Below are 20734 nucleotides of genomic sequence, written 5' to 3'. Positions count from 1 at the left end.
GGTGAGTCCATGACCATCATGGCAGGGAGCATGGCAGCAGGCAGGCAGGCATGGCGCTGGAGCAGTAGCTGAGAGCTCACGTCTTGAGACACAACCACCAGGCAGAAAAAAAGCCACCTGTATGGTGTGGACCACAGAGCCTGCCCCCAGTTACCTCCGCCAACAAGGCCACACCTCCTAATCCTCCCTCAAACAGTTCCACCAACCGGGGACCAAGTATTCAACTATATGAGCCTGGGGGATCAATTCTCACCCAGACCACCACAATAATCAATAACAGGCTTGCTTGTGAGGAGTAGAAACGGATGGGTTAGTTGATTCTCATTTTCTCTCACTTCTACCACTCACACCTTCCCTGCACTTTGAAAACTGTGTCTGTCTCTCACACTGGTATCTGAACAATCCACGAACCCTACTGACACTCAAAGGTTATGTTTTTGTTTTGAGGACACAGGCCAGTAGGTAGAGGAGTGTTTTTCTGGGGCCTGAGCAATGTTAGGCAAAAGAGCAGATGTTAGGGTTGTTTGATCACACAGCGCCAAACAAGTACCAGGTCCTGAGTGATGGAGGCTGCCCCACATTCTGTAACAAATTTAAGGTTTGTGGTTTGTGATGTGGGGGCTCTCTAAAGCACTGGGCCATGTGGGGACCCTCATGTGGCATTGCCCTCTGTCTTTCTCTAGGCCGTGTATAAAGCACAGCCAAGAATTTACCTGAGTCAGGCAGACTGAGTCCCTGTCCTGCCCCTCACAAGTCTGTGATGAGGGAGCCAGCCACTGACTGCCTCAGGCATCATTTTCCTCATCTGGAAAGTGGGTGTCATGACAGGATTCTTCTCTAGGGCTGTGTCTTAGTTAGGGTTTCTATTGCTGTGAAGAGACACCATGACCACGGCAACACTTATAAAGGAAAACATTTAACTGAGGTGGCAGCTTATAGTTCAGAGGTTCAGTCCACTATCATCATGGCTGGGAGCATGGTGGCATGCAGGCAGAAATTGGGTCCTCAGCTGGAGAAGCAGCTGAGAGTTCTACATCTTTCAGGCAACAGGAAGTCGACTGAAACACTGAACGGTACCCTGAGCACAGGAAACCTCAAAGCCCACTCCACAGTGACATACTTCCTCTAACAAGGCCACACCCACTCCAATGAAGCCACACCTCCTAACAATGCCACTCCCTATGAGCTTATGGGGGCCAATTACATTCAAACTACCACAGGCTGTCAGTGCAGAGTAGCTCCCGGCATTTGGAGGGGCAGAGGCAAGAGGCAAAGGGAAAACTGGTCCGCATCCCATGTCCTTCCCACCCCCCTCCCTCCAGCTTGTTCTGTTCCATGTCGACACCAAAACTCACATTTCTAAAGCCTCTTTACACCAGCCTTACCCTCGTTCCTGAGGACAGCTCCCCTTGACCATCCTGCAGGCCTCCGCTTCAAGAGACTGATGGCCTGGCAGGCTCCACCCTCAGGAAGGTCAGATGTGGGGAAGAGGTCACAAACAGACCCTGAAATTGGGTCCTGAGGTCCCATGTGAGCAAAATATTGTCCAGAAGGTGGGAAAGGAGCTTGGGGGGGAATGAATGAATCCCTCTTGGACACCCCACTTAGGGCCTATAGACTCTTCTAAGATAACATCTTATTATGTAGCCCTGAGTGGCCTGGAATTTGTTGCTATGTTAGACTAACCTGGAACTCACAGAGATTGAATACCTGTGTCTATCTTCCAGAGTGCTGGGATTGGAGGTGTGTAGGTGTGTTCTACTACATTGAGCCCCCATAGACTCTAAAAAAACTGCCTGTCTTTCGTGTGTGTGTGTGTGTGTGTGTGTGTGTGTGTGTGTGTGTGTGTTATGGTATGGTATGTGTGCATGGCTGTGGCAACACGTGTAGAAGTCAGGGCACACGTGTGGAAGTCAGCACTCTCCTTCCACCTTTATGTGGGTTCTGGTGAGCAAAGTCAGGTCACCAGGCTTATGTGGCAAGTGCTTTACCCGCTGAGCTGTGGCACTGGTCCAAGACTCTTCATCTGTGGGGAGGGTAATCAGAGAGGGACCCTCTGAGGCAGGTGCTTATGTAGCCATGGTTGGCTCTGAAATGTTCCTGATGGCATAAAGTCTGTAAGGTGATGTTTTAAAACTATTCCACACAGCGCCGGATATGTCAAATGTTCAGTATGTGGCAAACAGCTGCGTTACCCACGGGTGTTGTTATCGCCAAAATGAGAGTCTGAGGGCCGACTCTCCCTTTCAAAGGTAGGTTAGAAATACAAGAGATAGAGATGGCTACCCTGCTGGCCTTTGGACAAGGCGAGGAGGCATTGGCTGAGGGAAGAGCAGCCAGCCTACTTGCCAGAGATGCCTGCTTTGCCCCCGAAGGGTGTAACTGCCAACACCCTGTCCTTGCAGAGTGACTAGTCGGGGGCTTTCTCAGAGATTAAAAAATAGAAGACAAAAGTAGTCTTGTCCGTAGAGAAAACGCTGTTTATGGGAACCTTCTCTGTGCATGGATGTTCGAAAACCCTGTTTATGGGAACCTTCTCTGTGCATGGATGTTTGAAAACCCTGTTTATGGGAACCTTCTCTGTGCATGGATGTTCGAAAACCCTGTTTATGGGAACCTTCTCTGTGTATGGATGTTCGGCAACAGTTTCTCTGCACAGCCCCGAGGGGGGGCTTTACAGAGGACAGAGGAGGAGGTTGAGCCTGGAGAGGGTGAATGACTTGGTGAAGGCCTTGGCAGACCCAATATGGCTAGCTGGTGCCAAAGGCCACGCCTCTTCCATTGTTCTGAGATGCTGATTCGGCAGCATGGCTTGCTCTGGGGGGTGGAGCGTGAAAGCCTTCCCAGGAGACTCCTGGTGATTTCTAAACAGCTGCATTCCCAGGAGGATTAGGTGCTCAGCTCCAGGTAATTTGAAGTTCATCCTGCGCCTCCTTGCTGGCGCCCTTGGGCAGGGTTCCGTTCTCATCGCCCTGCGCCCAGTGACTGGAGAGGGAAGCCTTAGCTTTGCCTCCCAGTGGCATAAATACAAGGCCTGTCAGGGACTGGGCTGCCTGGTGCTGTGCTGAGGGCTGCATTGGGAATGACAGACGGTGTTTTGTCCCCAGTGACATCTGCAGGTAGCTTAGCCTTCTTAGCCATCCATCTAAAAAGTCTTAAGTCTCTGGGGGACATTATACTCCTCTGCCCCAGTTTCTCCTCCTGGTATATGTGCCTGTCACCCTGACCTGGTGTTGGCCCAGACAACTAAACTACTGTGTGTTGGTGCTGGGGATGGTTTTTAGATGCACACAGGTTCTGTTCATGACTGGTTCAGAGCTCGAGACCAGTAGCTTTTTGCTCAGTGAGTTTACCTGAGTCAAGGTTAGGCCGGGACTAAGACTGACTTGCGCCAAGGCAGACCCTTCACTCAAAGGGTTTTATTGGGTGGGGATCCCAGCAAGCATTGCCTGAGGACCATGCCACGGGGCGAGGAAGAGAGCCTGCATGGTTTAGTGAGTGTGTTAGCTGTGAGCTGTTGGAGCTCAGCGCCACTGCAGACGTCTGGAAGACAGTGTAGAAATGCTGGCTATTTATCTGCCGGCTTTGGGTCCTGCCTGGGGTTGGTTAGGAACTGTTCTCAGGGTCAGGAGCTCTCCTGTACTCATGGCTGCCCTGTGTTTGTAACGTGGGAGCCAGCCTCAGGTGCAGTGGCGGTACCTTGAAGAGAGCAGCAGCGAGCAGCCACCTGCAAATGGGGGTCCAGGGGGGCAGCTCGGGGATCTGCAGTAGAGCCAGCCCTTCTTGGTCCTTCTGGGTTAGGGTTAGGGTTAAACAACGCTCTGAGCTACTGGATAGCCATGAAAGCTTTATTGCTCCAAGAACTTCACACGAACATCACTGGCACCACATTTGGGCCTGTATATATAAAAGGCACAACTTATTATACAAACTCAATCCTTTGACTCAGGCACCGGGCAGTCACTTCCAGGATCTCTCCTGGTGCCATGGGTGGGCTTCAGGGGCAGCAGCTGCACTTGTCTGATCCCCCTTTGCAGACGCAGCCCCGGGCACACTTGGCACAGCCTGGGGGGCAGCAGGGACAGCAACCTGGAAAGGTTAGTAGACAGAGAGATGAGCTGTGGTTCTTCACTTCCCACTGCCTCTCCCATACCTTAGGAGGAGGAGGAGGAGGAGGAGGAGGAGGAGGAGGAGGAGGAGGAGGAGGAGGAAATGAAGCCCCTGCGGCAGGAAACCCTAGGGCGGGAGGCTGTGGGATTTGAGAGCCAGAAGGGACCCCAGGGGTCCACTAGGGTCCATCCGAGCCTCAGACAGGGGGTGAGCTTTTCAAAGGTCACAGCCATGATAGAGATATGATTAGAAGTCAGGGCTCATGACTCCAGGCCAAGGCTTTTTACTCTTCCTCACTGGACTGGACAGTACCTGTCTCTAGTCCCCTCCCTGCCCCAACCACCATGGATAGTCTTAGTGCTGCATGGCCTGCAGCCCAGGAGAGCTCTGCCCCAGGTGTCTCCTTGGGTATCATCTCAGATCCCTCCCAATGAGAAAAAGGTCCCCAGAATCCCTCCACTGCCCACATGGAGAGGATAGGGACAGTGAAGGGTGAGGCTAGTCCACCCCCACCTGGCAGTGTCCTGGTGCCCATACTCACTTTTACGGCAGGTTTTACAGCTGCAGGTTGTACATTTGCAGTTGTCTCCGCAGATGCAGATCCCTCCTAGGAGAGAGGGCAGAGACTGGTGAGCACGAGGCTACTGACCTTGGGGAGCGGTGGGACAAGAGGGTGGCCCCAGTGCCTGTGGATGGTCCAGTGGTTCTAGTGACAGGCCGTGGATGGGGACTGGGGTGGCAGCATCAGCTAAACCTGGCTTACTTGTGGAAATGCACATTCCTGACCACAACAACCCTTGAATCAGGTCCATTTATAACTCTGTGTAGGGAAAGAACCAGGAGTTTAAAAACACAACACAGGTGGTACTGATGTCCAATCAGGCTTGAGAACTAACAGACGAGGCCAACCCCCAGCAAGGCCAACCCCCAGCAAGGCCAAGGTTCCTGTGACAACCATCAAGGGCTTTCATAGTCTCTTCTTGACAAGGCCAGTTGGAAACCCTGAGTGGAAGGCAGAAAGGAGCACAGAGATGGGGGGAGGGAGACCATATCTTACTTTTATTTAATAAAAACAACTCATACTTATTTGTCTTTCTAAACTCATCCCATCCATCATGTTCAATTTCAGAACACAAGAATTTTCTTCACCTTTTGCAGGTTTTGGGGACAGACCTGTACTGTTAAGGATGAAGGATGCTTTCGAAATTTTAGATGCTATTTTTCAAGACTGTGAAAGCACAGGATGGTTTTGACCCCTGACCTCCCTCCTCCTGGTCAACATACTTCCTGGCACCAAGCAACCCTGACTGGCTTTGAATTTGTGTTCCCCCTGCCTCGGCCTTCAACCAGTGCTAGAATCACAGGTAAGTACCATCACAACTGGCTTTTACTGTATTGAGGTCCCAGCTACGCCTTTAAGCGCTGATGTGTGCAAGTACTTGCTAAATTTAGCCTTTCTGTAGATTGCCTAGTATGCAAGCAAGCCACAATGAGTAACCTCAGTTTGCAAATGAGGAAACTAAGACCCATCAATCAAATGTGTTAGGGAATGAATGACAGCAGAGGACCAAAACCAAGTGTCCAGGTTCTGGGCAGTGGCTCCATTCCCTACTCTGGTGGCTGCCACGAGGGACCTGCAGCTAGAAGGACTAAGGTTTTCACGTCCCTTCCTTTGCTATTCCCTGGACCAATGCATCTGTTTCAGCAAATCTGGCTGGGAGCCAGGAGAGTGGGAGCTGCCCCAAAGGTCGCAGATCCAGGACAAACCTCATCCACGATGCCTAAGTGAAGAAGGAGTTTCCTATAGTCCCACATGCTGCCTGCAGGATACGGGGGCAAAGCTGTAAGCCCCCAAGTGGGCCTCCTTACTCACCGGACATACACGTGCATTCTCCAGGGTCCATGGTCCAGGTGTGTGAGTGGCTGAGAAAGGGAAGCTGAGGCAGCAGCAGCTGGAGACTCCCTCTTTATAGTTGCGTAGGTGTGGACTACAGCTCACCCCACCTCTCCCTGGGGCCAGACGCCCTGCACACAGCCCAGTAAGATGCTCAGGGCTAGGAGGTGGGGAAGGCAGGTGGCAGAGGGCATAGGGCCCTCTGTGAAAGGGCTCGACCTGCCCTACCCGCTTACCTGCCCAAGTGTCAAGGAAGCAGTGTGAGGTCCCAGTGGCACTCAGTGCTCGGGTTGTTAGCCACACACATCCAGCTACACAGAGTTACCTGCCACTTCTGTTCCCTCCTGCATGGGGCCACTCCTGCCCAGGCTCAGATTTTCATTCTCTACCATGGCTGGTCTTTAAAGCCTTTACCATGGGTGAGAAGGTGGAAAATCAGGGGAATGTGCCCATCCAGACTTGGAACCTTCCTTCCAGACCACACATGGGGTAGAAGAAGCAAGAGAAGACCTGGTGGGGGCATTTAACCAGCCCCAACTTCCATCCCAACCCCATTCTTTCATAAGAAAGCCACCTACCTTTCAGTGGGATGCAGAGTGCCATGTAGATGATAGGATGCCCCATAGCTGCAGTGATCTCTCTCTCTCTCTCTCTCTCTCTCTCTCTCTCTCTCTCTCTCTCTCTCTCTCTCTCTCTCTCTGTGTGTGTGCTCATGTGTGTCCCTTGGTTAAAGCATCTCTGTACCTTGTTCAGTGTCTTGTACAAGGGTTTGTCGATATTGAATGCACAAAAGAATGATGGATGGATAAGTCAGAAGAAATAACAAATGACTGAAGACATGAACTGGAAAGTGAACTAATGAATGATGGAATAATGCTTGTGGCTATATTGATGACCTCTGATGAAAAGCCGTTCTACCATTCAGTAAAGGGAAGGCATGCATCCTGGCTCCAACTTCCTCCCCATTCTCAGCTTGTCTCCATCAGCCAGGCCCTAGCCTGGCCCAGGATGCTTGAACTGAGAATATCTAGCGGGGAGAAAGGGACTTGACATCATGGGCATCGGAAGGGCTCCATGGCAGGTACTGGGGAAGAAGAAGTAGTGAGAATGATGTGGTGGGGCAGAGGTGGTCCCTGAAGGCATCCACAGTCTAGTAGTGGGCACTCCTTCATTCTCGCTTTCCAAGAGCCTGCACTGTGCTGGAAGCTGGGGGTCCAGTGCTGATTAAAACCAGAGCTCATGGTTGAGAGCGTCAGGAGGGCAGCTCAGCTCAGGAGCTGCATGCATGTGTGTGACTGCTCACAGTCTTTCTGGGCCCACACTGGAGCTCGTCCCAGCCCATCCATGACACAGTGTTCCCCATTTCCAGCAGGTATCAATACTGCCAAGGGCCCGGCCCATGGGACAAGCCCAGAGATGGGAAGGCATGTTCTTCTACCTATCTACGGCCCTTTCTAAGCCATCTCTCTCGGCTCTTTACCACCGGTGCCAGCAACTGTTTCCCCTTTGGATGAGTGACAGTGTGATGTTGCTCAAGGCCAATTGAATGACAATGTAAAAACCCAATCCCTTAATACTTCAATATTTCCCAAGTTCTGGGCTGTGCAGGTTGAAACAATATGCAACACTCGCTGGTCTAGTCCAGGCTAAACTGCGTCCAAGATGGTCCAGGGCCCGAGAAAGATCACATCAGGCTTGTTCACTTCTCTGCCCGTTCTCTGGCTCTCACTCCCGATGGAGGGTAGTGGAAGGCAACAAGTCTACCCTGAGGATATTAAATGACTAGAAGCCTAGCTTCAACCCTACACAGAGTTACACGTCAGGCTGGCAAGGTGGTGCTTGCTGCCAAGCCTGATGACCTGAGTTTGAGCCTTGGACCCCCACGGAAATAGATAGCTGACTCCTGCAGACCTCCACATGTGGACTCTGGTACACATCTTCTCACGCACAAAAATGAATAAATGTAAAAAAGAAAAAAGTTAAAGAAATAAACATGTTTTTGGAGAAGTGAAGCTTTAACCATGTGGGATTGATTCCAGGAGTCTTTGAATCTGAAGATTAAGTTCTAGGCTGTCTTACAGGGTTGGTTAGTACATGTAAGTATACAGCATTTCCCTCACAGTGCTCTGAAATGGCCCTGGCTGTCCTCAAACTCTGTCCTCCTGCCTCAGAATGCCACGGTTACAGATGCAGCTATGCCCAATAGCTCTTCTTTTACACAGCAGTTTGGCTCCTTTGAGCCACTGAGTCCTAAATATCTCCGTCCCCAGAAATGACCACTACTTCACGCCTAAGTACATTTGAAAGGAGTGTCTGATGCCACCTCTTACACAGCACAAAGTAACTGAGTTTGTCCCTTGCCTTCCCATGCAGGTGAAAGTAAAGCGTATGCTGTCTGCAGCAGAAAATGCTACAGAGAAGTGTCTGGGGCTCAGGGCCGAGGCAGGGCTTCCATCATGCCATGGTAGCAGAGAAAGGTTTAGTATTGGCATTAGCCCATGCCCATGTTTGCTCTTCCCGGTTTCTCTACGTAAGCTCTGTTTATCTTTCCCTCCCTCCCCTGCTTCCTTCCTTCCTTTTCCTGTTTTTTTTCCATTTATTTTAATTTTTAAATTTTTGAGATGATAATATAGTTACAACATTTCTCCTTTCCATTTCCTCCCTCCAAACCCTCACGTACCCACCCCCACTCCCATGGCCTCTTTTTTTTACTGGTTGTTATTGTGTACATATCTTGCGTATATTCATATATATTCCTAAATATAACCTGTTCAGTCTGTATAGTGTTACTTGCACGTATATTTTCAGCGCTGAGCATTTGGCACTGGGCTACCAACCAGTGTGCTCTTCCCTGGGAAAGACCACCTCTTCTGCTCCCAGCTTTCCCCAGCCACCTTTGCGTAAGTTAAGGCCTCATGGGCTTTTTCCCATCTAGTTTGAACCTTGTTCAGCTCATGTTTGGGCAGCCAGGTTGATGAGGCTTACTGGGTGTAGCTTCTCATGTCACTAGAAGACACACCCTCGCCAAATGCCATGATCCCTGGCTCTTACAATCGTTATGCCTCCTCTTCCACAATGTTCCCTGAGCCTTAGGTTCTGGAGTGTTTTGGAGATGTATCCATTGGGAATGGGTTCCACAACCCTACATTTTGATTGGTTGTGGTTTTCTGTAGAGGTCTCTGCCTTTTGTAAAGAGAAGTTTCTTGGAGGAGGGATGAGGACTGCACTTATCTATGGGAATAAAGACACGCATTTATAGATTGTTGTTAGGGACTGTGTTGGTTTTTAATAAATTAGTGGTTGTAGATTCTCCTCCAATAACCATGATTTCACTATCACTGAGTAGTTAGCCGTGTTCCAGAACCAGGCAAGGTTTCCCTCTTGTTGAGCAGGTCTTAAGTCCAATTAGAGAGCTGTTGGTTACCACCAAGGTATGCACGCCACTGCTACACCAGTAGGGGTACCGTGCAGTCCTGGTTGTTGGTGTGGTTCGTAGGGTAGGACTGTTGGTTGCCTCCTTCCTTTGGACGCTTACATGTCGCCTTCTGCTACCATGAAAGCTAGTCTTCAGGGAGGGAACATTCAGGTCAGTTTTAGCTCAGGGGTTTCTGGGTTCTTTTTCTAAAGTGCATGGTGTCTTCAGCAACAGGGATTTACCTTCCACTTCTTGGGGGTAACCGAGGGCAACAGCAATGGGCTGTATGTTTGGGGACTTTCTTGGACAGTCCTGGCCAACAACTCAAAAGAGGGCATATGTCTGGTGTTGAGGTTTTTGTTAGGTGGGCTTTGGCTTTTAAAAGGAACACTGTCAGCCTAGATGAGAAATGTTCATTAGAGCTACATGTGTATGTTTTAAACACAGAATTATGTTTTTGATAAATAATTAATAGTATGATTCCTTGTGGCTTTTTCAGACCTCCTTGTGTTATTTTACCTACTCCTTCTTTCTTCTGTATTGATCTCCCCGCTTCCCTAAAGAACCCTTTCCCCTCTTCCCCAGCAGATCATCATCCCCTTTCACCTCCTCCTGCCTTCTTCTGTGTTTACCTCCCTCCCTCTCCCTAAAATGTGCTCCCCTCCCATCTCTTCTGACTTATCACTTGTACCCCACTATCCCCCTCTATTGTCCCCCACCCCCTATCCTGGCAATGCTCCCATCGTGCTTTCCCGGTTTCTGTCGTTTCTACATTTCACTGTATGTGCGCATGCATGCACATGTGTGGAGGCCAGAGGACAACTGCCGGGAGTTGGTTCTCTCCTTCTATCCTGAGGGTCCTGGGGATTGAATTCAGATCATCAGGTCTGGCTGCAAGTTTCTTCACCCACTGAGCTACCTTGCTGGCCCTCTTCCTCCCCACCCCTCTCTCCTTCCTTTCTTCCTTCCTTTCCTTCCCTCAGATAGGGTCTTGCTATGTAGCCTTGACTGGCCTGGAACTTACTAGACAATACAGCCTGGCCTCAGACTCACAGAAATCTTTCTGCCTCAAGCCTTCTGAGTTACAGACATGTGGCCCTGTACATGATTCTCTTCTATTGTTTGAGCGTCTGTGTTTTAGACGTGCTCTCCCAATGTTCACCAGGCTGACACGGAACCTGTGACCTTCCAGACTCCTGACATTACAGGCTTGAGCCACCACATCTGGCTTGCTGGACCCTCTTGATGTGTGTCTTCCCAGGAGCAGGCTGGAGCCAGCAGTTTTATTATGCTGCAGGTGAACTGGCTTCTCTAGACCACAAGCATCTCAGGGCAGAGGCTGTGGCTTCACGTTGCCATGCCCAGGCACATTGAGTACTTCTGCACAGTAGGTACGCAATGAATATTCACGAGTCGTTGATGACTAACTGGCTCAATGAGCAGAGCTACCTCCAAGTGGTCCTCTCTTGCTTTTGTTCGGAGATTCATAGAGCACTCAGCTCACCAGGAAAAGCTTGAGAGCAGAGTCCCACCGCAAAGGTTCAAATCCCAGCTTTGCTCCTTCTCTGCTACATGATGTGGGGCACGACTTTTCTGAGCCTCGATTTCCCCATCTGAAATGTCTGACTCATGCAAATGGTAACCCTGTAACCTTTGTCATGAAGGTTAAATGCCTTCATGACAGGAAGCAGCCTACCAAACTCTCTGTTCAGAGTCGGCACAAAACTACATATTAACATAATGACTATTAATACTGTCATTACCGTCTGACTATATGACTTGGCAGTTGGTCCAGCCACCCATGGTGCATGTGCGTGTGTGTGTGTGTGTGTGTGTGTGTGTGTGTGTGTGTGTGTGTCACACTGAGGATGTAGCTCAAGGCATTGGGCGTGCTAGGCAAGTGCTCAACCACTGAGCCACACTCCCAGCCTTTACTCATGTGTTTGTATGTATCAGGCTCATCCCATAGGCCTTATTTATGTTCTGAGCAGGATGCCATAAGCAATATATCTCATGGAGTTTGAATCTCTTTGACTTCTGCTTTAAAGCTCAGCCTAGTTTGAGCACCCTAGTTTGGGGACCATGGAGTGAAGTTCTTTCTAACTCTCCTGATAACAATTCCTTTTATTTTTCTCCTTCCTTCCTTTCTTCCTTCCTTCCTTCCTTCCTTCCTTCCTGTCTTCCTTCCTTCCTTCCTTCCTTCCTTCCTCCCTCCCTCCCTCCCTCCCTCCCTCCCTCCCTCCCTCCCTTCCTTCGTATGTGGAGCTGTATACCTGTGAGCATGCATATGGAACCATTGGGTAGTTTCCTGTATTGCTTCCCACTTTATTACCTCAGGATGGAGTTTCTACTGAACAGGTAGCTCACCCTTCTGCTTGACTGGCTCATCAGAGTGCTCTGGGATCTGCCTATCTCTGCCCCATAGTGTTGGGGTTCCAGGTATATACAGTCCAGATTCTCATTGTTCTTGTTTTGAGACAAGGTTTCTCTATGTAGCTCTGGCTGTTCCGGGACTTGCTGTGTAGACCAGGTTTGCCTTAAACTCACAGAGATCCTCTTGTCTCTGCATCCCAAGTGCTGCGGTTAAGGCATGCACCACCATGTCCAGTCCTATAGCCCAGCTTTTTACGTGGGTGCTAAGGATTTGAACTTGCACTCTCATACTTACACAGCAAACATGAATTGTTGTTGTTTTTTTTTTGTTTGTTTATTTGTTTGTACCATCTCCCCAATCCTAGTCTCTTCTTGTTTGTAGAACCCAAGATGACCTCAACCTTGTGATCTCCTGCCTCAGATTCCTGAATGCTGGCGTTACAGGTATTTGCTACCGTACCTGGCATTCTTAACTGTAGTTTCTATCTTTTGGGAGGTCAAGTTTACCTTCTGCAGAGAGTCCTGTTAGGGAGTATTTCTGATTAGTGAAGGACGAGGCTTGGGATGCCGGGGGTACAGTCAGAACAAGCAGGGCTGTGTGCCTACCACCTGATCTTACACATCCAGCTCTAGGGGAGCCCCTAGAAAGCAGGGGCCAGCTGCTAGTTGCCAAATGAGGACATGGAACCTCAAAGAGACCAGCCACTGAGCCTGGGCTCGTGGGAGGAGGAGTCTGCACTTGGCTCTCAGGACTCACAGCCAGCACCCACACTTAGCACTGAAGTACTCATGACAGAACACTTTAGCAATCTGGAGCAGCATGACATTGCAGAGTGTTTATTAATTCATTTTTATTAGGAAAAAGTTCAAACACACACAAAAAAACAAAAGAACAGCATTTCTAACACCATCGTAGTTCCCACCCAGAATGAGCAAGATGCCGACGCCGTCCTCTTGCCTTCAGATCGTTTAATTGTAAGGGATGAAGTGCCGCATTTCATGTCTTTAAATAGCAGCGATGTGCTGGTGACTCCCACAGTGTCCTTAGAGCCGGGGCTGCTCACTTGAACTCCAGAGTTATGCCTTTGGCTGCCACTCGGCAAGCTGGATGGCAGAGCTCCTGCCTACCCCTCCTCCCCCAGGATTCACCCTGGCTTGAGACACCATCAGTTCCTGCCTAGATTCTAGGCTTGGTTCATGCGCCTTTGTGTGTCTCTGCCCTCTTGACCTGACTGGTTCTAACTGCTGTGCGTCACTCCGAGTGAGCCCACGAAAAGCCCATCATGTCATTGTCCTGCTTTAGAAGCAGCGAAGCCCTTGGTTACCCACCGCCAGCCTCTGCTGTCTCGCCTTTGTTTCCCACAGCTCTTTACAGTGTGTGTGTGTGTGTGTGTGTGTGTGTGTGTGTGTGTGTGTGTTTTCTTGCAGTGCTAGGGACTGAACCCAGGGCTCTGTACATGTGAGGGGAGCATTCCACCAGCGAGCCACACTCCCAGCCCTGCATCCTGTTTCTTCCTTGGTATGCATCGCTGTTAAATATTCTGTGTATTTTGTTTATTTATCTTGTTTGATGTCTCACTCCTTTTCCGGAATGGATCCATGTTGTAGGGGTATATTCCCTCAGGTGTGTCTGGAAAAGCGGGGTCGGGTACAAAGCAGATGCTCAGCTCTTTCATTAACTTTTTACGAACGCATAGTAAGTATACGTAAGAATGGGTTTCACTATGACCTTTGCATATATGCATACCATGCATTTTGACCACATTCGCCCCATGACTCTCTCTTGTCCCTCCTGTTGACCCCTCCTCTTCTCTGCTAGTCACCCTCTACTTTCATGTCTCCTTTTTTTTTTTTCTTTTTGCACCCAATGAGTCTAATTAGGGCTGCTCCCAAGAGCTTGGGTGAAGGGTTATTTACAGAGTATGGGCAACTATTAGCGGCTACAACACTGGAGAAAAAGACTCTCTTTCTCCCTGTAATCACTAACCTGCCTAAGATTCTCAGGGAGGGGTGGAGCCTCATAAGCCTGTCCCCTAGCTTCTTGAATCAGAGGTCTATACCATCACACCTGGCTCCCATTTAGATTTTATAATTTAAAATTTTATTTATTTAGTTTTGTGTGTGTGAGTGTGTGTGTGTGTGCGTGTGTGTGGTTGGGTGGTTATGTGCACACACGCATATGTGCATATATGCCGTGGGACATGTGTAAAGGTCAGGGGACAACTTTCAGGAACTGGTTCTCTCCTTCCACCATGTGAGTCCCAGGGATTGACTTGGTGGCAAGCACCTTTATCGCTTGAGCTATCTCAAAGTTTTCATACTTTTTTTTTCTACATATGTGAGCATACATAATCTGCACACACATTGCTTTATCTATGTTTAAAGTTACCTAAGTGTAAGCCAAGTGTGGTGGCATATACCTATAATCCCAGCACTCAAAGGCAGAAGCAGGGTGATTAAGAATTTGAGGCCAGCCTAGCTACATAGAGACGCTATCTTAAAAAACAAAGAAGTACGTAGTGGTATTGCCAACGTGGATATTGCCCTCCACCTCTTTCCTCCGCTGTCATGTAAGGTCCATCAGTGATGAAGCATAGTATGTGTCTATAGCCATGTGTGACAGAGAGAGATGGAGCTGGAGCCGGAGAAAGCTGTGCCCCTCTGAGATTGAAGCTGAGTTTTCCTCCCAAACTATATGCTACTCAAATGTGCCCATAAGTCTACTTCTCTGGTCCCAGGTTTTCTTCAATGATCCCTAGTAATGAACATCACAGCCAGTATAGAGCCATCCCCCAAGGAGGAGGATAGCCCGGCACTGGGAACTGTGGAAACCAGGCCAAGGGTAATTAGCAGGCACCCCGTTCCATGCCCTGTGCACCTGTACACTCTGAGCCTCACAGGATCCCCAGGGCTCCTTACTGTGGTTAATTACACAGAGCACAGCTCCATAATTCGGTACCCGCTGGGCAGGTGAAACCCTCCGCTTCATACACGGCCCTGAGAAAGGATGAGTAAGGCTTAAGCTGATAATTACCCACACTCATTGCCCGTAGCAGTAAGTAAAATGGCTGGTCCAGCTCGGCTGTAAGCCCAGGCCAGAGCTCATTAGTGGAGGGAGTCTCCCACCCTCTCTCCCTCCCTCTTCCTTCCCCTCATTTCTTATTCTTCTTTCCTTCCATCCTTTAATCAATCGTTGCAAGCACGTTGAGGGCACGGTCTGTGCCAGGCTTTCGAGTAGCCCTCCGGATTGGACAAGTGACCCAGGCACAGACCCACGGTCTTCTGAAGGAACAAACCGTGTTCCCCAGTTATCAGAAAATGAGAAGGGCAGTCATGTGCAGGGCACGGGAGGGCAGAGTGCCCTTGAACAACCAGAGGGCAAGGACCCTGTTTAATACCGTGCCTCACCCCAGTGTTGACCCTTCATTTGCCCATCTGGATAATCTCTGGCTTCCTTGTGGAATGTGGGAGGTAGACTAGGGGGTTTTCAGATTTTCAACGCTCAGAGCTCCAGGGGCTTCTGGGGGTACAGTAGAGTAGAGTAGCTGCTGGAGTGGATGTTGCTCTTATCAGGCCTACACTTTCCCTCTAAAAACTCCGTTTTAAAAAGTGTGTTCCATCATTGCCCTCTCACACATGATGGGAGATTTTGTTATTGTTTGATTTCTTTGAGATAAGCTCTTTCTATGTAGCCAGGCTGGCCTCAGATTTATAATCTTTCTGCTTTAGCCTCTGGAGTACTGGGATTACAGGTGTGTACCGTGTCTGGCTCATAATACTATTTATGGATGGATGGATGGACAGATAAATAGATAGGCAGACAGATAAAATCTTGCTACGTAGCCCAGGCTGGCCTCAAATTTATAATCCTCATGCCTCTGCCTTCTGAGATTACAAGTGTGCCCTATCCCTGCAGGCTCACACTGTTATTGTTGTGGTCTTGAAGGGAGGCAGTAGCTAGTGGGAAGCTGCCTAGCAGGGTTGGTGGCCTTGTCCAGCATCCCCTGGGGTACTTGTGGCCGATCTGCACCTTCAGTGCCAAGTAGATGGAGCAGGTGGACATGCGCTCTTCTCGGTTCTCTTCTTTTTGAAAATTACTTTTAAAATGATGACCATTCTTTAAACAGAGAAGAATGGGGAGTTAAATACAGAATCTCCCAGTGCTATTGAGTGTTGGCACCATTTCCATGCTTCAAAGGAACAAAGAAGAGGACGGGATCATCCTTGTTCTTGTGCCAACCAGGGGACCAATTGCACAAGTTCAATGTTTGTCCCGATTGCACACCTTTTCCGAACTTTAGCACATATGTGCATACCTATAAAAGTGGCATGCTTGGCTGGCTTACCAGGTTTCTAAATCTTACATGAAATGACATCATTCTCTATTTGGCTTCTTATTATTTTTGTTGCTTTTTATTTTTATTCTTTTGTTCAGCATTTTGAAACTTTACACTTTGAATTGCTTTCACAGTGTATCATTTGACTGTTTCCTGGCTTATCTTCACCCCACTGTGGAACATTTAGATGTTTCCACTGTTCACTTTGGTAAACACTGTTGCAATGAGTGTCCACGCAGACATCTTTCCCTATGTGGACTATGTTGGGGTCTTCCTAGGAGCTGTGTCTACAGTGGACTTACACTTTAGAAGGGAACATTCTGACTTGACCAGATGTCCAGGTTGTGTATTGGTGTGTCCATGAGCAATGGATGTAAGAATCTATTTGCATTGGAGTACCCATTGTATTGGTGTATCCACGTGCCTGGGAACACATGGGATTGTCAGACTTCTACAGCTTATAAATATATATATATATATATATATATATATATATATGTATATATGTATACATATATATATATATATATATATATATATAGTGTGTGTGTGTGTGTGTGTGTGTGTGTGTGTGTGTGTGTGTGTGTAGATCAGAGGACAGCTTGCAAGAGTCAGTTCTCTCCTTTTACCATATGGGACCTGGGGATCCAACTCAGGTTGTCAGGCTTGGTGGCAGGTGCCTTTAAGCCCTGAGCCATCTCGCTGGTCCGGACTTTTACATTTTTGTCAACTAAATTGTGTGTGAGGCTGTGGATAGGAACATATATGACAGATGGTTCATTTGGTGATGACTGCCAAGGCTGTGTTTACAAGACTGGGGCCCATTCAGGCCTCACTCAGTGGTCTTTCATTCTGTATTCTGTGGTTGCTGTCTGGGACATAGCTTTAATTGGGAGCACTTTATGCCATTTTTTTTTTAGATACTTTACATTTTTTTCTTTTTAAAAAGTATTTATTTAGACCACAGCGGCCTCTGAGCAGATCAGAATCTCCTTGTTTGCGCACTTCACTCGGCTCCTTCCGGCAACCATGTCTGACAAAACCGATATGGCTGAGAAAGAGAAATTCGATAAGTCGAAATTGAAGAAGACAGAAACGCAAGGGAAAAATCCTCTGCCTTCAAAAGAAACGATTGAACAGGAGAAGCAAGCTGGCGAATCGTAATGAGGCGAGCGCCGCCAATATGCACTGTACATTCCACAAGCATTGCCTTCTTATTTTACTTCCTTAGCTGTTTAACTTTGTAAGATGCAAAGAGGTTGGATCAAGTTTAAATGACTGTGCTGCCCCTTTCACATCGAAGAATCAGAACTACTGACCAGGAAGGCCTCCCCTGCCTCTCCCACCCGTCTGTCGGTCTGGCTGGCAGGGAGGGAAAAGAACTTGTATGTTGGTGAAGGAAAAAGCTGGGTGGGAGGTGGTGAAATACAGAGTCAAATTCAAAGTGTCCTGCAGGATGTAAAATGCAGTTTAATCAGAGTGCCATTTTTTTGTTCAAATGATTTTAATTATTGAAATGCACAATTTTTTAAATATGCAAATAAAGTTTTAAAACCTGAAAAAAAATTATTTAAATATTTTAAATAAAAAATAAATATTTTTTAAAAATATGTGTTTAAAATATATGAGTATTTTGCAGGAAGATGGGCATCTTGGTATTCTCCAGGAGGTCAGTCAAAGAGGTCAGGGAGAGAAGGTGGCAGTCCAGGTCAGCGTCCTCGGCCATTAAGTCTTATGCAGGTCGTCATGGAGCCAAGAGGCATGGTCTACAGGCAAAGGGCATCTTAGACCCCGGAACCTGGTCCCATTCACGTAGGGTGATTCATTCATCACAGGAAGCTTTTGTTTGTTTTACAATACTGGAAACTGAACCCAGGGTCTTGCACGAACTGGGCAAGGGGCTCTGCCACGGAGCTGTAGTTCCAGCCCTTTAATTTTCACTTTTTGACAATGTCTTACTTACTAAGTTGCCCAAGCTAGCCTTGAACTTTTGATTCTTCTCCCTCCTGAGTGGCTGGGACCTTATGTCATCAGGCTTACCTCACTGCAAGGAGACTTTGCTTTCATAACGCCTGTTGCTTGAGAGGTCTGGCAGACGCAGACTTGCTCTTCAAAGTAAGATCATTCTAGAATTCCCGAGTTCCAAGGGTAGTGATGTCACCCAGACCTTCTCCTTCCAGCCCCGTGTAGAGACGGGGTGCCTGAGGCCTGCAGAGGTCCAGGACCTGTGCCCTCATCCACCTGCAGCCTTTGCCCAGTGAGGCGATGAACTAGGGAGGAGAAGAGCCCAGCACCTTGAAACCTCTGGGGCATCTGTGATGTGTTTGCAGACTCATCTGCCGCGATTAAGCAACTCCAGGGAGGGGGACCTCACACAGTGCCACGTGCCCGACCCAGGGCACAAAGAAGAGGGTTTTATGGTGGAACTGGGGAGCCGAGGCACCACTGGCCAGCATCACAGAACTAGCTGTGAAATCAATCAGAATCCTGCCACACAGTCAATCTTTCTCTCCGCTCCCCCTCCCCCTTCCTCTCTCTTCCCCTCTTCCTCTCCCCCTCCCCTCTCTCTCCCCTCCCTCTTCCCCTCTCCTCCTCCCTCTCTGCCCCTCTCCCCTCCCTCTCTCCCTCCCTCTCTGCCCCTCTCTCTTCACCTCCCTCCCCCTCTCTCCTCCCCCTCTTTCTTCCTTTCTCCTTTCATACACCTCTCTCCTTCCTCACCTTGATTTTTACTCCTTTTCTTTTTTCTTTCCTAAAACAGAAACCTCACCCCAGGACCCAGAGCATCTGAGCTCCCTATACGCCATCACTCACGCTCAACTTCACTTCCCTGCCTCAGTTTCCCATCAGGGCAATCCCTTAGTCAACATCTTCCCCTTAAGAAGCTTGCCTTTGTCTATAGCAAGGTGACCAAAGCCGCTTTTGAAGGAACCCTCTTTAACTGTTCAGGGTGCAGAGGAGGCACTTTTTTTGCAGGTTTTTCTCAGCTCAGGCCCTGCAGACCTGCAGCATGCTTCCCAGATTGCCAGAATACAAGCCCCATTTCCAAAACCTGGGATCTGCAGGCTTCTGGGTCACACCTGGTCAGCAGAGAGGGTGAGGCTCAAGCCGCAGAGCGCTCACCCACCTCTCAGGGCTGTCCCTGGTGACTTGGACCTTCCTGTACTGGTTATTTGTTGATTTGCCCAGTATAAATAGATGGCCCTCGAAAATTATCAGATCATCTTCAATTACTGTTAGGAAGGAAAACAAAAACCCAAAAACCCAGAGACAGTCTGACGGTTACAAAAGAGAGTGATATTAATTAACGTCTGGATTCACTTCCTGCCATGGGAAGAGTTGACTACAGAGCTTGTTGCTCTTCTCTGTACCACAGGGTTCCTGACCCCAGAAGCCCAGCATGAGGACTGGGAAAGGTGGCCAGGACAGCCAGAGCCAGGTCTGAGGGAGCCCTTGGTGACATAGGTTTATGCTGCCACTGATTTGATCTCTCTTTTTCTTTCTGTCTCTGTCTCTGTCTGTCTCTGTCTGTCTCTGTCTGTCTCTGTCTGTCTCTGTGTGTGTGTGTGTGTGTGTGTGTGTGTGTGTGTGTGTGTGTGTGTGTGTCTTTTCCCCACCCCCATTCCACAGGTAAGCCACTTGACCTCAGTTTCCCTGCTAATAAACTGGAGCTAATCACACACCTTTCTAAGGGTGTCTCTCAAGGATAATTGGCCAGTTTTTGCAGTGCACTTTGAAGAAAATTGCCAAGAGGGTGCTCTGCTGGCCTGGAATTTTCCTTGGTTCAAATATCAAACAGAAGAGGATGGCAGTGTTCCGATTCTGGCCCCAGGAGTCCAGACCTGCCTGGCAGTTGAGTTGGAAGAGGGGAGGGGAGGGGCTGCCATCCCAGCCTGGGCCTGCCTAGATAATGAAAGGCATGGCGTTGCCTTTGATGCCTGCCTGCAACGCTTGTTAATTTTAATGGAAGTGAGCAGAAGGTTCTGCTTGGCAGAAGAAGACAGGTAGAACCTGAAGGGGGTCAGTGCCAGTTCAGTTTGGATCTCCTTTGCCTTTGAAGTCCTTGGCCCAATGCTGGAGTTACAAGATGGATGCCTAGCTGCAGGCAGGGTGGGATGGCGGGAGCTTGGGAACCTGAGGACCCTGGCTTTAAGGTCAGCCAGAAACAGACAACCCCTGTCCCACTTCAGAAGTTACCTTAGAACAGTCTCCTGAACTGGGGAATTTCTGGGGACACTCTCAATGGGGCTGTCAAACCAGAGTACCCTCAGGCTAGGTAATTAATATGGAAAGGGAGGCAGAGAGGGTCTGGAACTGTAGCTCAGCAGGAGTGTGGGCAAGGCCTAGGGTTCAAGTCCAGCTTGAGAAAAAGAAATGACTAGAGACAGAAGGCAGGCTGGTCATGGGTATGGGAGCTTAGCTAATTAAGCCCCCATTGCGGACTGGGTTGTGAGGGTCCATGCTGTCAGCTCTGCTAATGTTTACAGAGCAATGGAGTGCTTGCGTTTTGTACATGATGAGGAAATTGAAACACTGATTTTTATTTATTTATATATTCATTTAGTGAAGCAGGCTCTTGCTGTGTAACTCAGGCTGATCCCAATCCTC

At 48.8% G+C, this 20734-nt stretch overlaps 1 protein-coding gene across 2 annotated transcripts; it reads left to right on the top strand.

Annotated features, from left to right (window-relative positions):
- The first annotated feature begins 7461 nt into the window (after nucleotides 1–7461).
- On the top strand, nucleotides 7462–17695 carry LOC131910815 (thymosin beta-4-like). Of its 2 annotated transcripts, XM_059262695.1 has the most exons (4): nucleotides 7462–8481; nucleotides 8813–8904; nucleotides 12175–12236; nucleotides 17090–17695. In XM_059262695.1, the coding sequence occupies exons 3-4, from the start codon at nucleotides 12222–12224 to the stop codon at nucleotides 17291–17293; spliced, it is 219 nt and encodes a 72-aa protein (XP_059118678.1). In that variant the 5' UTR covers nucleotides 7462–8481; nucleotides 8813–8904; nucleotides 12175–12221; the 3' UTR covers nucleotides 17294–17695. The 2 variants fall into 2 exon arrangements, with proteins under 2 accessions (XP_059118678.1, XP_059118679.1); XM_059262696.1 differs by lacking the exons at nucleotides 7462–8481; nucleotides 8813–8904 and having other exon boundaries at nucleotides 12057–12236.
- Nucleotides 17696–20734: the final 3039 nt, after the last annotated feature.

The sequence above is a fragment of the Peromyscus eremicus genome, chromosome 5, assembly GCF_949786415.1.
Source record: "Peromyscus eremicus chromosome 5, PerEre_H2_v1, whole genome shotgun sequence".
Classification (NCBI taxonomy): Eukaryota; Metazoa; Chordata; class Mammalia; order Rodentia; family Cricetidae; genus Peromyscus; species Peromyscus eremicus.
This window is presented reverse-complemented; position numbering and strand designations above follow the sequence as displayed.